This window comes from Boleophthalmus pectinirostris, unplaced genomic scaffold (assembly GCF_026225935.1).
Source record: "Boleophthalmus pectinirostris isolate CB_2022bp ecotype Guang Dong unplaced genomic scaffold, ASM2622593v1 HiC_scaffold_21, whole genome shotgun sequence".
NCBI classification, from domain to species: domain Eukaryota; kingdom Metazoa; phylum Chordata; class Actinopteri; order Gobiiformes; family Gobiidae; genus Boleophthalmus; species Boleophthalmus pectinirostris.
In genome coordinates, this window is record NW_026571175.1 from 30564752 (window position 1) to 30582684 (window position 17933).

A 17933-nucleotide genomic window follows, 5' to 3' on the forward strand; every position below is an offset into this window, starting at 1 on the left:
TTTCTCTCCCCTCTCCCTGAACTTAATGTAATTGTGCATCTAAATCTGTCCAGGAGCTAAAGAATGACTGTTGACGCTTCTGTTTCCCGCCGTCCAAGTCTCCTCGCGTGCCCGCCGTTAACATACATTATCCAAACCGACATTTTCAACGCTGCCAAGTGCATTACAAAGCACCTCCTGGACCCGAGCTGGAGATATGAGGCGGGGGGACGTCATTTACTGAGCTGCTGGCCTGGAAAAAGCGTTATATTATACGGTAAATAGATGGAGGTTTATGGAGCAGTTACTGTAAATATCAGGTTTATGTTGGGCTTTGTGGTGGTGAGTATTTTTTATAAGTGTTCAGGATGGTGAAGAAGATGAGGGTGACCAGATTTTAAAATCAAAAACTGGGATGCCCCTGGTTTATGGTGGTTGGCAGGGGTTTAGAGGGCGTGGTACGTGGGGGTTCGCCGTCCACCCACTTCTCCCAATGTGAGATATAAAAAATAACAAATATAAAATACTTAAATGACAAATCGGAGCTACTGGCAATGGTGAAAACAACCTGCATACGCTCATGATATCTGCAGTAGAGTCCTGCGGGGTTCCACTTTTGGAGACTCGTACCCGCCCGTTTACCCGTGTTTATATCAAAGTTAAACCCACACTCACCCAAACCTGTTAAGATTCCACTCGTTACCCGCCTGTGCCCGTGATAAATGACACAAAAATTAAAAGTATTCTAACTGAAGCATCCATCAGAATACGAATTGAAAAGTTACGACTTTAAGAATTACAATCACGAAATGAAATGAAACGGTTACACTTTGTTCACTACGAAGACAAATTCACAAACTGTCATCACTTTACAGGGATTATTTACTGAGCAGAAGAAACACGCCACGGACTGAACCAGGACTAAACCACAACTAACCTAGGACCGATTCCAGAACTAAACCAGAACTAAACTAGATCTAAAACAGGACTAAACCAGAACTGAACCAGGACTCACTGGACAAGCTCGGAGGTGCATCTGTGTAGACCGTTGAGTGACTGCAGGCGAAAGGACCGGCACAGAGCTCCGCGCCGCATGGAGTGGAGCTGTTGCGCAATTGTACTTTGCGGACACCCTGCTCTGTGGGCTTGGGGTTCTTTCTCTCTCTTAAGTCTAAGATTAGCCCTAGTGTAGTCCTGGTTTAGTTCTGACCTGCTTGTGTGTAATCACTACCCGCCCGTAAAATTCCAGAACGTTAAAACCCGCCCGTTTCAGCCACTATTTGCCTTTACCTACGGGTACCCGACCCGGTGCAGGACTCTGATCTGCAGTACTGTCCTACAGTGACCTGAGACATGAGGGACCAGGACTGAACCAGGACTAAACCAGGAACCAGGACTGAACCAGGACTAAAACAGGGCTGAACCAGGACTAAAACAGGACTGAACCATGTCTGAAACAGGACTGAACCAGGACTAAACCAGGGCTGAACCAGGACTGAACCATGTCTGAAACAGGACTGAACCAGGACTGAACCAGGACTAAAACAGGACTGAACCATGTCTGAAACAGGACTGAACCAGGTCTAAACCAGGACTGAACCAGGACTAAACCAGGGCTGAACCAGGACTGAACTAGGACTGAACCATGTCTGAAACAGGACTGAACCAGGACTGAACCAGGACTAAAACAGGACTGAACCATGTCTGAAACAGGACTGAACCATGTCTGAAACAGGACTGAACCAGGTCTAAACCAGGACTGAACCAGGTCTAAACCAGGACTGAACCAGGACTGAACCAGGTCTAAAACAGGGCTAAAACAGGACTGAACCAGGACTGAATTAGGACTAAACCAGGACAAAACCAGGACTAAAACAGCACTAAAAGAGGACTGTACCAGGAATGTACCAGGTCTAAAACAGGCCTGAACCAGGACTAAATCAGGACTGAACCAGGACTGAACCAGGACTGAACCAGAACTAAAACAGGTCTAAAAAGGACTGAACCAGGACTAAGTCAGGCCTGAAACAGAACTGTACAAGGACTGAGTGTCAGGTCGGATCGGGCCCGGAGCTGTGCCGGTCTACGCAGGCACTTAATAAAAAAAAGTTCTATATTATGTAAAATTGAGCTTTAAGTCATGTTAGAATGGTTTTATTTTTGTCCAGGTTTGTTTGTGATGAGGAAACAACATGATGACATAGAACAGAAAACAGCGTAATATTGTCTCTTTAATAAGTATACACAGACAGAACACTTATGTAATTTTGACCCTAAGAACTGTTTTTACTTTATCTGTCTTGTGATAAGACCAGTTTAACTTTATTACGTGACCACAAATGGGTTTAATCTCTTGAAGTTTGTCCAAGGCTCAAGGAAAAATGCTGTTTCATATGTGGAGGATCAGGTTTGGGCAGTGCCAGAGTCTGTTGTGTAAACACTGAAAGATTAGAGACGACAAAAAAACATATCTGAGTATCGAAGGGTGAAGGAACGTTTAAGACTGAACTTTAAAATTCGGTTTATTTATTTATTTCACGAACCATGAATATTAAAGTACGATATTTGGATATTTTCTGATCTGTTTTATAATGTTTCTTCATCGGAAACAGACCTGGAGTTATTTTGCTTGCTAAACCAGGACTAAACCAGGACTAAACAAGGTCTAAACCAGGACTAAACAAGGACTAAACAAGGACTAAACAAGGACTAAACAAGGACTAAACCAGGACTAAACCAGGACTAAAAGCAGGCCTAAAAGAAGGACTAAAAGCAGGACTAAAAGTAGGACTAAACCAGGGCTAAACCAGGACTAAACTAGGACTAAATTAGGACTAAAAGCAGAACTAAAGCAGGTCTAAGGCAGGTTTAAACTAGGACTAAACCAGGACTAAACAAGAACTAAACCAGGACTAAACTAGGACTAAAAGCAGGACTAAAAGTAGGACTAAACCAGCACTAAACCAGGACTAAACCAGGACAAAACAAGGACTAAACATGGACTAAACCAGGACTAAAAGCAGGACTAAAAGCAGGACTAAAAGTAGGAGTAAACCAGGGCTAAACCAGGGCTAAACCAGGACTAAACCAGGACTAAACTAGGACTAAACTAGGACTAAAAGCAGAACTAAAGCAGGTCTAAGGCAGGTTTAAACTGGGACTAAACCAGGACTAAACAAGAACTAAACCAGGACTAAAATAGGATTAAAAGCAGGACTAAAAGTAGGACTAAACTAGGACTAAACCAGTACTAAACCAGGACTAAACCAGGACTAAACTAGGACTAAAAGCAGAACTAAAGCAGGTCTAAACCAGGACTAAAAGCAGGACTAAAAGCTGGACTAAGCCAGGTCTAAACCAGGTCTAAACCAGGTCTAAACCAGGACTAAACAAGGTCTAAACCAGGACTAAACAAGGTCTAAACCAGGACTAAACAAGGTCTAAACCAGGACTAAACCAGGACCAGGTAGTCTTAAAAATCATGACAATATCAAGTAATCCAAAGTATTCAGATTGCGTTATTCACTTTAAGTAGTTTAATGGATTATGTTACAAACTACATTTTAGTGTGTGTAATCTGTAATCTGTAATCTGTAGGGGAATACATTTTTAAAGTCACCTTCCCAACACTGGTTATAAATTATTACGATGTTCAGAATGCTTAAGGACCGCTGCAAACCGAGGGCGACAGTAGCACAGTTGGTAGAGAGTGTTTTTTTGTGTTGAGTGGTGTGATTCCAGCTCCCACAGATGAATCCTGTTGTCGTGTCCTTGGGCAAGACACTTAACCTACTTCACCCCCAGTGTCTGCGTACACTGGGGTCTGAGTGTTTTGTGTGAATAGATGAGTGGTTCCTTGTTGTGAAGAGCTTTGCGTGTCTTGAAAATGGAAAAGCGCAGTATAAAAATGTGACCTTTTACCATTTAATCACGTAAAATGTTTATAATGGGAGTTTTTGTTCAAGAAATTCTAATGCTGTTTCTTGTTTCTTGTTTGCAGCATCAAGTTACTGGCTGTTCAGGACCTGCTGGACCGAGAGGCACTGGATAAGGTAAACAAATTCTGATTTTAGAATTAATTATGATTCATTTAAAGGTCCTAAATTACACAAAACTGTCTCTTGTGAGCTTTAAGACGTGTTAGAATACAGTTACCTCCTCACAAACAGAGCTGGAGTTGTGTTTTGTTTCGTTCACACATGTTTGAGTAATCTTTTATTATTAGTCTGTCGATTTTACCTTGTGATGTCATGCAGTGGTAGTTTTGAAGTTAACAGCTCCTTTTACCTTTAGTTCAATAGAGATGAGCAATTCCAAATGATTTTAGTGAAGGTGTACAGTGTTGGGCATTTTATTTTAGAGTTGCCATGTTGTAATTAATTCCTCAGCAAAGTAATTATCCAGATATTTTTCATGTTATGTATTATTGCCCGAAAAATCGAGTTTGGCTTTAATGCAGTGGATCCGTCTTCACTAGAACTCACGCTAAAAACTGCGCCAGGGCTCGGGCTGAACAGCAGTGAGAGGTGTGTTATAGGTGTGAGTTTGTCTCATTTCGCCTGAAGTGTGATGGAAACAAACAACAAGTCAGTGTGTTGTCCCTGCTCTCTCCTGGGCTCTCCCCGCTCCTGCTGATTGGGGTTGGGCGGTATCCAAATTTTGATTCCGTTAAACCTTTTTTGGATTTTACCACGGTTTACCGTATTACCAACATTTTTTTGTACGACTTTGATACGCACCACTGTACAGTCTATGTGTGTGATCTGCAGATTTATTATCTCTGAAATTAGCTTCACATGAACTCATGATTCGCACAGAACAGACTCACCGCCAGCAGCACATCCTCTGTCACAGAAAGAACACTCATATTCCACTGAGTCATGTCCTTTAGGCCGACAAAAGCTGAATCGCATCAGCAGCACAAGAAGAGAGCTGTTTTTATCAGCACTTCGTTTCTGTAAAAAACATAAACAAATATGCGCCTGAAGCCAAAATGCTGCACATTGCAGAAGTACAAGTATATTTTTGGGGACCAACTCATTTGCGGCCAGACTTGCTGTCTTGTCTTTGTCTCCCTTATGAGTGTCACGTGACAAAGGAATTAAACTAATCGAATGTCGTCTCCCCACCAGATAAAAGAAACATTATAGATATTATTAGTTTTAAATCGTTTGCTGAACAAACAAATTTATGTATCAATAAATTATATTATTATATTAGGTCCTTATGTGCTGCAGATATTTTTAATGACGGTAATGAAACTGATACCGTTGCTACTTATACTACAGTGAAATACCATAATACTGTATTACCGCCCAACCCTACTGCTGATGATGTGCGTCCGTCTGCTGCATGAAGCCTGACACCGCGCCGCCTCATTCAACCCAACTGTAACGTGCCACTTTGCTTTCCCGGTAACGATAACGGCGTTGGAATGATGAGGATTGTAATTACCGTATTTTCTGGGCTATTAGACGTGCTTTTAAACCTCCAACCCCATCAAAAAACGACCGCGCCCCACAATCCAGAGCGCCCGTGTATAGGACACGAATCCACTCGAGTGTCCCAGCACGACTTCAGTAAACTACAAAGCCGCACCACCCGCAGAACACGCAAACACACACGGAGCAGACAGCAACTGCACAGCGAAAAACACCCACAGACACACTCATCACTGCACGCCGACGAGGAACGGAACGGAGGAACGAACCAAAATAGTGAGTCCAATGTGCCACTTCTAGACACGACTGAACAACTGAGTCACTGCGAACACGCCGACAATCCAGCGGTCCCAGACAGCACCCTCCCTACACGCCACAACTGAACAAAGCCCAGAGTCACTGTGAACGCCACAAATAAAGTCCCACTGACCCATCTAAGGCTACGTTTGGACTGCAGCCTGATTTTTTGGCCCCTATGTGACCTGTATCTGATCTTTTAATGACAGTCTGAACGACACAGATCTGATTTTTTCAAATGTGACCCAGGACACTTGGATATGTGGTCCAAAAACCGATACATATCTGATCTTTTGACATGCGATTTCAGTCTGAACGGTCAAAGCGCATTCATCCGACCTACACGTTATCAACAAGACACAAACGTCACTATTCTGCGCTGAAGTAGGTGAAAATTGTTAATGAACTCCGTGTCACTGAAGCGAAGCACATCACCACTCACCACTCTTGACTACGTCTCCACATCCACACGTTCCTTTCAACGGACGTCGCTGCCGCTGTCCCACAAAACACCACGGCCAAAAACCTCGTCCTTCTCCTTCTCAATCTCCTCCTTAAAACAAATAAGTTGTTCATGTTCTGGCTCCGGTACGAGAGGAACTTTAAAATCTCCAGGTGCTCAATGCTCGCGTCCATGTTTGGACAACTTCTGTAAACACAGAGCACGCTCGCTGCGGTTGACGTCGTTGTGTCTCCAGTGCACATGCGGGACACTTTTGGGCCGTTTAATGTTCACACTGGAGTCACATACAAGTCACATTTAATTGGAAATGTGAACGACCTCGCAAAAACATCGTATTTCACAAAAAATCTGATATTGAGCGTTAAGCCCTGCAGTCTGAACGTAGCCTAACTGTTGTGTTTCGTTTAAAGTCCAGTGCGGTTTAGTTGAGAAAAATGTTCAAAAATAGACCATTTAATGACAGTGCGCCTTATAGTGCGGTAAATACGGTAATTAGAAAAAAAAAAAGGTAGAGCCGTTAGTAGCGTTGTTATAGTTAAACGGCATTATTCCCAACACTGAAGGTCTATGGTGTTTAAAAACACAGTGGAGCACTTCCTGTATTACCACATGACATCACAAGGTGCAACAAAGCGTTTTCTTTTTGAGAGAAGAACTCAGCCTAAATATGAAGAATTTTTGCGTTAAACATCTGTGAATGAAACAAAACACAACTCCAGGTCTGTTTTTGATACGGAAACGACTTTACAATTTTAATCAGATCAGAAAATAGCGTAACGTGGCCCTTTTTAGACTTATTTTTAATCTTATTTTTAAAGAATTCAACCTGCTTTCCAACATTCTTTCGACTTTACCCTCTCTGTCCCCGTGCCTTGTTCTATTTCGGGGTTCCACATTTGGGTTGTGCATGTCTGAACTTCCAACACTAAAAATACTTCGGCCGTTGCTATGGGCGGCGGGAAATTTTTCCAGTATTAAACCCAGATACGAGCTCATGTTCCACAATAGTCTTTTTCCAGTACATGAAAGCTACCTGCGAATCCATGAGTCTCTTTTTAGTCCGTGGAAATCCGCGGGCGAGGTTTGAGTGACAGCTGAAAGGATCTGAGGAACGGTCCTTCACAAGAGCCCAGGATGAGTTATAGATATTGTGTTTGTTAATATTTGTTTATTGGTTTGTGTTTGGGAGGGAGTGAGCGCGGAGAGAAAACAAAGGCCGACTCAGTGTCATAAAAACAAAACTAAGAATCATTAAACGTTGCAAACATACATGGTTTTTGAGGAATATCATTAACATTTTCAAAACGATGTGAAACAGGACTGAACCAGGACTAAAACAGGACTGAACCAGGTCTAGACCAGGTCTAAACCAGGAATAAACCAGAATTAAAACAGGATTAAACCAGGATTGAACCAAGACTGAATCAGGACTAAACAGGGATTTAACCAGGTCTAAACCAGGACTGAGCCGGGATTAAAACAGGATTGAACCTGGATTAAAACGGAACAAAAACAGAAGTAAAACAGGACTGAAGCAGGATTAAACTAGGACTGAACCAAGACTGAATCAGGACTAAACCAGGACTAAACCAGGAGGACTGAAACAGGAATGAAACAGGTCTAAACCAGGTCTAAACCAGGTCTAAACCAGGAGGACTAAACCAGGTCTAAACCAGGACTATACCAGGTATAAACCAGGTCTAAACCAGGTCTAAACCAGGACTACACCAGGTCTAAACCAGGTCTAAACCAGGAGGACTAAACCAGGTCTAAACCAGGTCTAAACCAGTACTAAACCAGGAGGACTGAAACAGGAATGAAACAGGTCTAAACCAGGACTAAACCAGGTCTAAACCAGGTCTAAACCAGGACTAAACCAGGTCTAAACCAGGTCTAAACCAGGTCTAAACCAGGACTAAACCAGGTCTAAACCAGGTCTAAAACCAGGTCTAAACCAGGACTAAACCAGGTCTAAACCAGGTCTAAACCAGGACTAAACCAGGTCTAAACCAGGTCTAAACCAGGACTAAACCAGGTCTAAACCAGGACTAAAGGTCTAAACCAGGACTAAACCAGGTCTAAACCAGGTCTAAACCAGGTCTAAACCAGGTCTAAACCAGGAGGACCAAACCAAAACAGAAACAGGGCTCAAAGAGAACTAAACCAGGACTGAACCGGGACTAAAATAAGACTATAACAGGACTGAACTAAGACTGAATCAAGACTAAACCAGGTCTAAACCAGAACTAAAGCAGGACTAAAACAGGACTGAACCAGGACTGCGTGTAGACTGTCGAGTGACCTTTTTTTAGACCTGTTTGAGTCCTGGTTTAGTCCACCACTGCATAAAAGTGTACAACCTCGTCTTTAAATATTAACACCAACAAAGAGCAGAAAACTAGACTCTAACTTGTACAAAACATCACTGTATAAACACAACTTCATCTGTTGTATTACAAAATAAACAACAAACTATGACAATTTTTGGTTTCTAGATGCTGAATAATATTATAAACCCAGATCTGTCTTTATCAAAATCAGCAGCAGACTTTGTAAAGCGACAGATCCACACTTGTTCCTGGTGCTTCACACTAATTATCACCAGAATTAACACATGATTCTGACACTTTTGAGTCTGTGCAGAATATTTAACACCAGACCTGCTCAGAGTGACATCGGGACGTCCTGCCAACTCTTCTGTTTTAGTTCTGGTTTAGTTCTGGTTTATTCCTGGTTTTAGTTCTGGTTTAGTCCTGGTTTAGTTCTGGTTTAGTTCTGGTTTAGTTCTGGTTTAGTCCTGGTTTAGTTCTGGTTTAGTTCTGGTTTATTCCTGGTTTTAGTTCTGGTTTAGTCCTGGTTTAGTTCTGGTTTAGTTCTGGTTTAGTTCTGGTTTAGTCCTGGTTTTAGTCCTGGTTTAGTTCTGGTTTAGTTCTGGTTTAGTCCTGGTTTTAGTCCTGTTTTTAGTCCTGGTTTAGTTCTGGTTTAGTCCTGGTTTATTCCTGGTTTTAGTTCTGGTTTAGTCCTGGTTTAGTCCTGGTTTTAGTCCTGGTTTAGTCCTGGTTTTAGTCCTGTTTTAGTTCTGGTTTATTCCTGGTTTTAGTCCTGGTTTAGTTCTGGTTTAGTCCTGGTTTTTTCCTGGTTTAGTTCTGGTTTAGTTCTGGTTTAGTTCTGGTTTAGTCCTGGTTTATTCCTGGTTTTAGTCCTGGTTTAGTCCTGGTTTAGTCCTGGTTTTAGTCCTGGTTTAGTCCTGTTTTAGTTCTGGTTTAGTCCTGTTTTAGTTCTGGTTTAGTCCTGGTTTTAGTCCTGGTTTAGGTCTGGTTTAGTCCTGGTTTAGTCCTGGTTTTAGTCCTGGTTTAGTTCTGGTTTAGTCCTGGTTTAGTCCTGGTTTTAGTCTTGGTTTAGTTCTGGTTTAGTCCTGGTTTATTCCTGGTTTTAGTCCTGGTTTAGTCCTGTTTTAGTTCTGGTTTAGTCCTGGTTTAGTCATGGTTTAGTCCTGGTTTAGTCCTGGTTTTAGTCCTGTTTTAGTTCTGGTTTAGTCCTGATTTATTCCTGGTTTTAGTCCTGGTTTAGTCCTGGTTTTAGTCCTGGTTTATTCCTGGTTTTAGTACTGGTTTAGTCCTGGTTTTTGTCTTGGTTTAGTCCTGGTTTAGTTCTGGTTTAGTCCTGGTTTTTTTCCTGGTTTAGTCCTGGTTTAGTCCTGGTTTATTCTGGTTTTAGTCCTGGTTTAGTCCTGGTTTAGTCCTGGTTTTAGTCCTGGTTTATTCCTGGTTTTAGTACTGGTTTAGTCCTGGTTTTTGTCTTGGTTTAGTCCTGGTTTAGTTCTGGTTTAGTCCTGCCAACTCTTCTCATTTATTTATTTATGTGTTTTTAAATCCTGCTTTAACCACACGCTGCAATATTTATTATTTGTTGTAATATAAGATGTGTTAAAGCTGCACTGTGTAACTTTTTTAATGGAGGGTTCGTCAGATGTGTCCATATTCGTGGAGATGTTATTCCTTTGTCTGGAATGTTTCACAGTATGGCATTAAACCTTTTTGTCTTCATGGAGACCAAACCAGACCAAGTTACAGGTCAGATCTGTGGAGAGGCTCAAAGTCAGAACACCTGATTTTATAGGTATTTATGAATTATAAAACCACCTGGAATTGAATAAATGTAAGAAAGAGTTTCTCGCTCTGGTTTAGTCCTGGTTAGTTGGTTTAGTCCTGGTTTAGTCCTGGTTTAGTCCTGGTTTAGTCCTGGTTTAGTCCTGGGCTTAGACCTGGTTTAGTCCTGGTTTATTCCTGGTTTAGTCCTGGTTTAGTCCTGGGCCTAGACCTGGTTTAGTCATGGTTTATTCCTGGTTTAGTTCTGGTTTAGTCCTGGTTTAGTTCTGGTTTAGTCCTGGTTTAGTCCTGGTTTAGTCCTGGGCTTAGACCTAGTTTAGTCCTGGTTTTATTCCTGGTTTAGTCCTGGTTTATTCCTGGTTTTAGTCCTGGTTTTAGTCCTGGTTTAGTTATGGTTTAGTTCTGGTTTAGTTCTGGTTTAGTTCTGGTTTAGTCCTGGTTTATTCCTGGTTTTAGTCCTGGTTTAGTCCTGTTTTAGTTCTGGTTTAGTCCTGGTTTATTCCTGGTTTTAGTTCTGGTTTAGTCCTGGTTTATTCCTGGTTTTAGTCCTGGTTTAGTTCTGGTTTAGTCCTGGTTTATTCCTGGTTTTAGTTCTGGTTTAGTCCTGTTTTAGTCCTGGTTTATTCCTGGTTTTAGTCCTGGTTTAGTCCTGTTTTAGTCCTGTTTTATTCCTGGTTTTAGTCCTGGTTTAGTCCTGTTTTAGTTCTGGTTTACTCATGGTTTATTACTGGTTTTAGTCCTGGTTTAGTTCTGGTTTAGTTCTGGTTTAGTTCTGGTTTTAGACCTGATTTAGTTCTGGTTTAGTCATGAACAAAATAAGTGCAGTAAGTGCTTGTTTGAATGATTTTATTTTATTATTATGATTATTTTTTGTCACAATATACTTTTTTAAAAATATAATACCCACCTCTAAATGTAAAAACAAAAAAAAGGTCTGACAGAGAAATCACTCATTTTTATTCCCTCAGTCATTAATTAGTCTTTGGAGTTAATCTTTTCTTTTCTTTTTTTTTCTTGTCTGCAGCCCGGTCCCTGAGATCTGGGTCATCCACATTAGCTCCACACAAAGACTTTTCTTCTAAATGTCCGGTGTGAACTTGTTGGCCTCAGTAGAACTTGTGTTTCACCGGTGAATGTCTTTGAAAGTGTTCAGCAGCAGATGGATGTTTGGCTCAGAAACCGGAGCTCAGGGCCGTAAACAGAACTGGGTCAGGGAGAGAAAGTGAAAGTGTCTCAAACTGCACTGCAAAACACCTTTTATTTAGAGCCCTGGTCCCCAAACTGTTTTTGCACCACGGACCAGATTTATGTCCGACAATATTTCACGGATGGTGGTTTAGAGGTTTAGTCCGGGTTAGTCCTGGTTTAGTCCTGGTTTTAGACCTGGTTTAGACCTGGTTTATTTCTGGTTTAGTCCTGGTTTAGTCTTAGTTTTAAATCTGGTTTAGACCTGGTTTAGTCCAGGTTCAGTCCAGGTTTAGTCCTGGTTTTAGACCTGGTTTAGACCTGGTTTAATTCTGGTTTAGACCTGGTTTAGACCTGGTTTAGTCCAGGTTTAGTCCTGGATTAATTCAGGTGTAGACCTGGTTTTAGACCTGGTTTTATTCTTGGTTTAGTCCTGGTTTAGTCCTAGTTTTAAATCTGGTTTAAACTTGGTTTAGTCCTGGTTTTAAACCTTGTTTAGTCCTGTTTTTTTGACCTGGTTTACACCTGGTTTAGTCCTGGTTTTAGTTCTGGTTTAGTCCTGGTTTTAGTTCTGGTTTAGTCCTGGTTTTAGTTCTGGTTTAGTCCTGGTTTTAGACCTGGTTTAGTCCTGGTTTAGTCCTGGTTTAGTCTTAGTTTAGTCTTAGTTTTAGACCTGGTTTAGACCTGGTTTAGTCCTGGTTTTAGACCAGGTTTAAACCTGGTTTAGTTGTGGTTTTAGTCCTGGTTTAGTTCTGGTTTAATCCTGGTTTAGTCCTGGTTTTAGACCAGGTTTAAACCTGGTTTAGTTGTGGTTTTAGTCCTGGTTTAGTTCTGGTTTAGAGGCACAATCCATGTCACGTATGGGAGGGGGAGTTTGCTCTTTCGCAGCCCTGTACCCAACGACCCAGGGCCTGGTACCGGTCCACATCCCGGGGTTTGAGGACTCCTGATTAAGAGCCGTTAAAGAGCCTGTGTTACATAAAACTGTTGTATTATTTATATATTTATTATCAATATATTAATTTATCTCAGAGCTCCCAGATCAGCTCCAGTTTATTATTATATCAAAATGGGAACATCATCATAAATAAATAATTCATTTCAGTCAAACTTAAACATATTATAGGGGAGTAGATTTCCAGTTTTTTGCAGTGTGAGGGGCGAGTGTGTCCGGTGTGAGGAGCAGCAGATGACTTACCTCTGGGAAGGTGAGAGGCCACATTCCACCGCCGCCTAAAACCTCCTCTCGTCCTAAAATATGCTCTGTGTCTCGTTGGTTATTTCTGGACTCAAAATCCTCTGTGGGCGCTTCCGTACACACTGTGATGAAATGTTTTGAGCCACAACTTTCTCTGTAATGCTTCACTGTTTCCTCATCAAATAATATCTCGTGTTTGTGAATTAAATGGACCAAAACACGACTCCGGGTTTGTTTTTGAGGAATTAAAGCTCACAAGAGTCAGTTTTGCGTAATATAAAACCTTTAAATGCACATTTCTTCTCCAAGATCAGACAAACCCTTTTCATAATTATCTGTAAATCTGTCAGATCTCAGTGTACGTGTGCGTTAGAGTTGACCACAGAGCTACTTACTTCCTTAGCAACAAAACAAAACGACAAACTAAACAGACTCATGATGAAAACTATGACCCCCCCTCAGGCCCTGAAGAAGAAACACGTCATAAGTTAAATATAAGTTTTAACCTTTTAGGCGCCAGAGGATTTTTTTTTCTAAAATGTTTGATTTGGACATTTTAGTTCTGGTTCAGTCCTGATTCAGTCCTGGTTTAGCCTGGTTTAGTCTGGTTTTTAGTCCTGGTTCCTGGTTTAGTCCTGGTTTAGTCCTGGTTTAGTCCTGGTTTAGTCCTGGTTTAGTCCTGGTTCAGTCCTGGTTTAGTCCTGGTTTAGTCCTGGTTTAGTCCTGGTTTAGTCCTGGTTTAGTCCTGGTTTCAGTCCTGGTTCAGTCCTAGTTTAGTCCTGGTTTAGTCCTGGTTTAGTCCTGGTTCAGTCCTGTTTTAGTCCTGGTTTAGTCCTGGTTTAGTCCTGGTTCAGTCCTGGTTCAGTCCTGGTTCAGTCCTGGTTTAGTCCTGGTTTTGTCCTGGTTTAGTCCTGGTTCAGTCCTGGTTCAGTCCTGGTTTCAGTCCTGGTTTAGTTCCTGGTTCAGTTCCTGGTTCAGTCCTGGTTCAGTCCTGGTTTAGTCCTGGTTCAGTCCTGGTTTAGTCCTGGTTCATTCCTGGTTTAGTCCTGGTTTAGTCCTGGTTCAGTCCTGGTTCAGTCCTGGTTCAGTCCTGGTTCATTCCTGGTTTAGTCCTGGTTTAGTCCTGGTTCAGTCCTGGTTCAGTCCTGGTTCAGTCCTGGTTCAGTCCTGGTTTAGTCCTGGTTTAGTCCTGGTTTAGTCCTGGTTTAGTCCTGGTTCAGTATTTATCAGAATGTGGCATTTTATTCAGAGCAGCATCTTGTCAACGTAAGTCGACGGTGGCGCCGAGACGGTTCAAATAATTCATTTCTATTGTCACAAAAAGCTCTGTGGATTTGAAAAGAATTGTTGTCTGTGCTGATTTCCACATCGACCCACAGAGTGACAAACCCAGCAAAATGGGAAGTTATGTGCTGGAAAAGATGCAAATGAACAAATACACCAGTAAATTGTTCTTAAAGCGTGTTACTCCAGTTATAAAACATTAGGGATGTAACAATAACGTAATCCATTAAATTACTTAAAGTGAGTAATGTAATCTGAATACTTTGGATTAATTGATTTGCTGTAGAGAAGCAAAGACGAGGAAATCTTCACATAAGAAGTTTTGTCTGATAAAAGAAAATAAAAAGCCCAGACTTTCCTTAACCATATTAAAAAATATTATTGATAGAAGAGGAGGAGACACGGTCGGCGCGGCATGGTTTAGTCCTGTTAAATCCTGTTTTAGACCTGGTTTAGACCTGGTTTTAGTCCTGGTTTAAACCTGGTTTTAGTCCTGGTTTAGGCCTGGTTTTAGTCCTGGTTTGGTCCTAGTTTTGACCTGGTTTAGACCTGTTTTTAGTCCTGGTTTAGTCCTAGTTTTGACCTGGTTTAGACCTGGTTTTAGTCCTGGTTTAGACCTAGTTTTGACCTGGTTTAGACCTGGTTTTAGTCCTGGTTTAGTCCTGGTTTTAGTCCTGGTTTAGTCCTGGTTTTAGTCCTGGTTTAGTCCTGGTTTTAGTCCTGGTTTAGTCCTGGTTTAGACCTGGTTTAGTGTCTGGCAATGAGTGGAATTACAGGAAAAAATAAAAGTAAAAATGTAAGAACAGGAAAATATTGCCCTGTAATCCACTTATTTCAACAAAGTAACTGTAATCCAATTACCACTCACTGAAACAGTAACTGTAACCGAATACAGTTACTCATAATTTGTACTCTGATTACATAACTTCGGTACATGTAATCTGTTACTCCCCAACACTGATCGAGGACCATCACAATATATCGAATTACAAGTCTCTTCGCTTAAATTAAGAGTTTTGATGTAGTAATAGTTTAAAAAAAACACAGAGGGAACTACATAGACCATGATCCTTTGCTCCATTTCAGTGCAGACTACAAGAAGAAATAACAGTTTTAAGCACTTTTAAGTCTTTGTTCTTTGGATTAAGTCTTGTCAAGGCATTTTAAGAGCTAAAAGTAGCATATTAACAGTTACAGATGTTTTGCCTCCACAAAATATCACAATAAATATTGACCTATAACTTGGTCTGGTTTGGTTTCCATGAAGTTAGAAAGGTTTAATGCCAAAGTGTGAAACAATCCAGACAAAGCAATAATATCTCCACTGAGAAACATGAACATTTGAAACCTGCCTGCTCTTTTTTCTTCATCATCTTCTTCTTCTTCTTCTTCTTTTCTTCCTCTGGGTTCGGGTCCAGTCTCTGAGTTATGGTCCCGTTTGTGACGTGGCCAAAAGTACTTACAGGCCTCACTGCTCCGGGGTCCACTCACATCGATCCTGACCTCTGGAGCTGTCCTTTTATCGCTCTGTCAAAGAGCGGCCGGCCGTAATAATCAAAGCATCATATTATCGGTGCAGTGTGTGATGTAGTGTGATATGAACAGAGAGATGGAAGGTCACAATCTCTAACAGTGCAGTGCTATGTCAGTACAGTCAGTTCATATTTTTAGATGTTTTCATGATGATAGGCAATAGAATAGAAATAGAAATAGAATAGAAAGCCTTTATTGTCTTATGCAATAGTACAATGAAATTCAGAGCTGCTCCGTCAAAGTGCAAGACTTAATTAATTAATAAGTAAACAATTTAACAGTTCTCATTCAGTATGGTGACAGCTTTGGGGAAAACGCTGACCCTGAGTCTGTTGGTCGTAGCTGGAATTGAGTGGAAGCTCCTGCCAGAAGGTGGAATCCAGGGTGTAATTGTCCTCAACGATTTTTCTCGCTCTGCTGAGACAGTGGGAGTTGTAGATGGTGGATATGGAAGGCAGAGGGCAGCCAATAACGTCCTGTGCAGTGTTGGTCACCCTCTGCAGACGCTTCCTGTTGGCTTCTGTGCGGCGAGAGAGCCACACTGTCACAGCAGAGGTCAGCAGCTCTCAATGGTGGAACGATAGAAGGTCTCCAGCAGCTTGTGTGTAGTCGCTCCTTCCTGAGCACCTCAGGAAGTGCGGCTGCTGCTGGACCTTTTCGACCAGTGCTGAGGTGTTGCCTGAGCAGGAGAGATCTGCAGAGATGTGAACACCAAGGAATTTGAAGGTCTCCACTAGGGATGGGCATTCGATGAAATTTTCTTCATCGATCGTCGGAAGAATTAACGATCGATTATCGATTAATCATTAATGTTTTTATATTAAAATGATCACCATTATTATTACTATCTGCACTACTAATGTGCATAAATAAATTCAACTTTACGACATATAAACCGTAACGACTCTAGAGCCACATCAGCCCGTTTGACATTATAATGTGTTTAATTCAGTTTTGTGCAACTCTCACAGAAATGAAACTTAAAACCGCATTGCTAATTTGCATAAACTAAGCGAAGATAAAAATACAGCTCTTGTGTCGCTGATGCGGTCAATTTCTGTCGGATTAAAAGACATGACTCAGGTGAATACAGGTTAGTGTGACCAGATTTGCGTTTGTCAAAACCAGGACACCGTACGGGGGGAGGGAGGTGGGGACTCGTCATCGACATTGAGCGACTCTCACATGGCAAAACTTTTTCCCAATGGACACTGAAACATATGTTCCTGCTTTATACACTGTGCACATGGACTCACACTTGTCCCGAACGCAACGGAAAGTCTGGAATTTCTTGTACAAATCATCGTTAAATACATACAGCTACATGTACAGACCCCTGTTTGGTCACGCTACGCACAGCAACCTACATTCGGTTTGTCGATTAAAATTAACGTAATCGATGAGGATGAGTTCCTTTGTCTTGGTGCTGTTCAGTGCCAAGTTGTTATTTGCACACAGTTTCAGGACCTCGTCTCTGTAGGGCGCCTCATTCCCCTCTTATCATGTCAATGTAAATGTCATATATTACGCAAAATTGACTATTATGAGCTTTAAGCCATTCTATAATGTTGTTACCTCCTCAAACAAACCTAGAATTGTGCTTTGTTTCATTCACACATGTTTGAGTAACACTTTATTATTAGTCTGTTTACATCTCCAACGCTCAAAATGCTCTGTCCACCTTTAAATCGTCGATCTCAGGAATCATTGCCAACACAGAATGTCTGACTTCGTCTACATCCATCTCAACACTTTGTTTACTGTTGTGCTGTACCACAAAAGGGACCCAGACAGTAGCTTGATTTTGATGTCGTGGCTTCACAGCTCTTCACTGATTGGCCGGAGCGCAGTCTACAAATTCTCGAGTTCTTGCAAACCATCTAGTGTATTCTGATTCCTGATCTAGTCGCTGGAGAGAAATGAAATTGAGCAGAGGCACTAGGTGGTGCCAGCCTTGCTACCTTTAAATATAAAATCTAAAACATATTTTGTTGAGTTATTTTTTGCAATATTTAATTTTGCTTTTTAGTCTGAAATATATATTACACACAAGAATGAGCCCAATTCTACAGAACATCGGAAACATAGATCATAAAAATCTGGTTTTGTGTTATGATGGTTGGAGATAAACTGTCTTGACATAAATCAACCAAATATTGTCTTCAGTTGTAGTGTTTAAGTCTGATTGCGACTTTTTTTTAGATAGATGAAAGACAAAAACAAAAGTATACCTTAGAATATAAGTATATCTTAGAAATAAAGGTATTTAACTATAATTCCATAGACTCCATATACCTTGGGTCATAATTCAAATGTAGAATATTGTGTAGGAAAAACAAAGAAAAACACTAAATGAGTCCAAACTTTTGACTGGTCGTATATATAAAATATTTTCTGGCGCACGCTGAAGCCTCCAGCAGATGCTCCGTTTGCTAATTGTGGTT

At 41.2% G+C, this 17933-nt stretch overlaps 1 protein-coding gene across 1 annotated transcript in view; it reads left to right on the plus strand.

Moving 5' to 3' along the window:
- The window catches only part of eepd1 (endonuclease/exonuclease/phosphatase family domain containing 1), a 70084-nt gene that overhangs the window by 36186 nt on the left and 15965 nt on the right, over window positions 1-17933 (plus strand). Inside the window, exon 3 of the mRNA XM_055157106.1 lies at window positions 3980-4031. Coding sequence (XP_055013081.1) covers window positions 3980-4031 — 52 coding nt within the window. The remainder of the gene's footprint in view (window positions 1-3979; window positions 4032-17933) is intronic.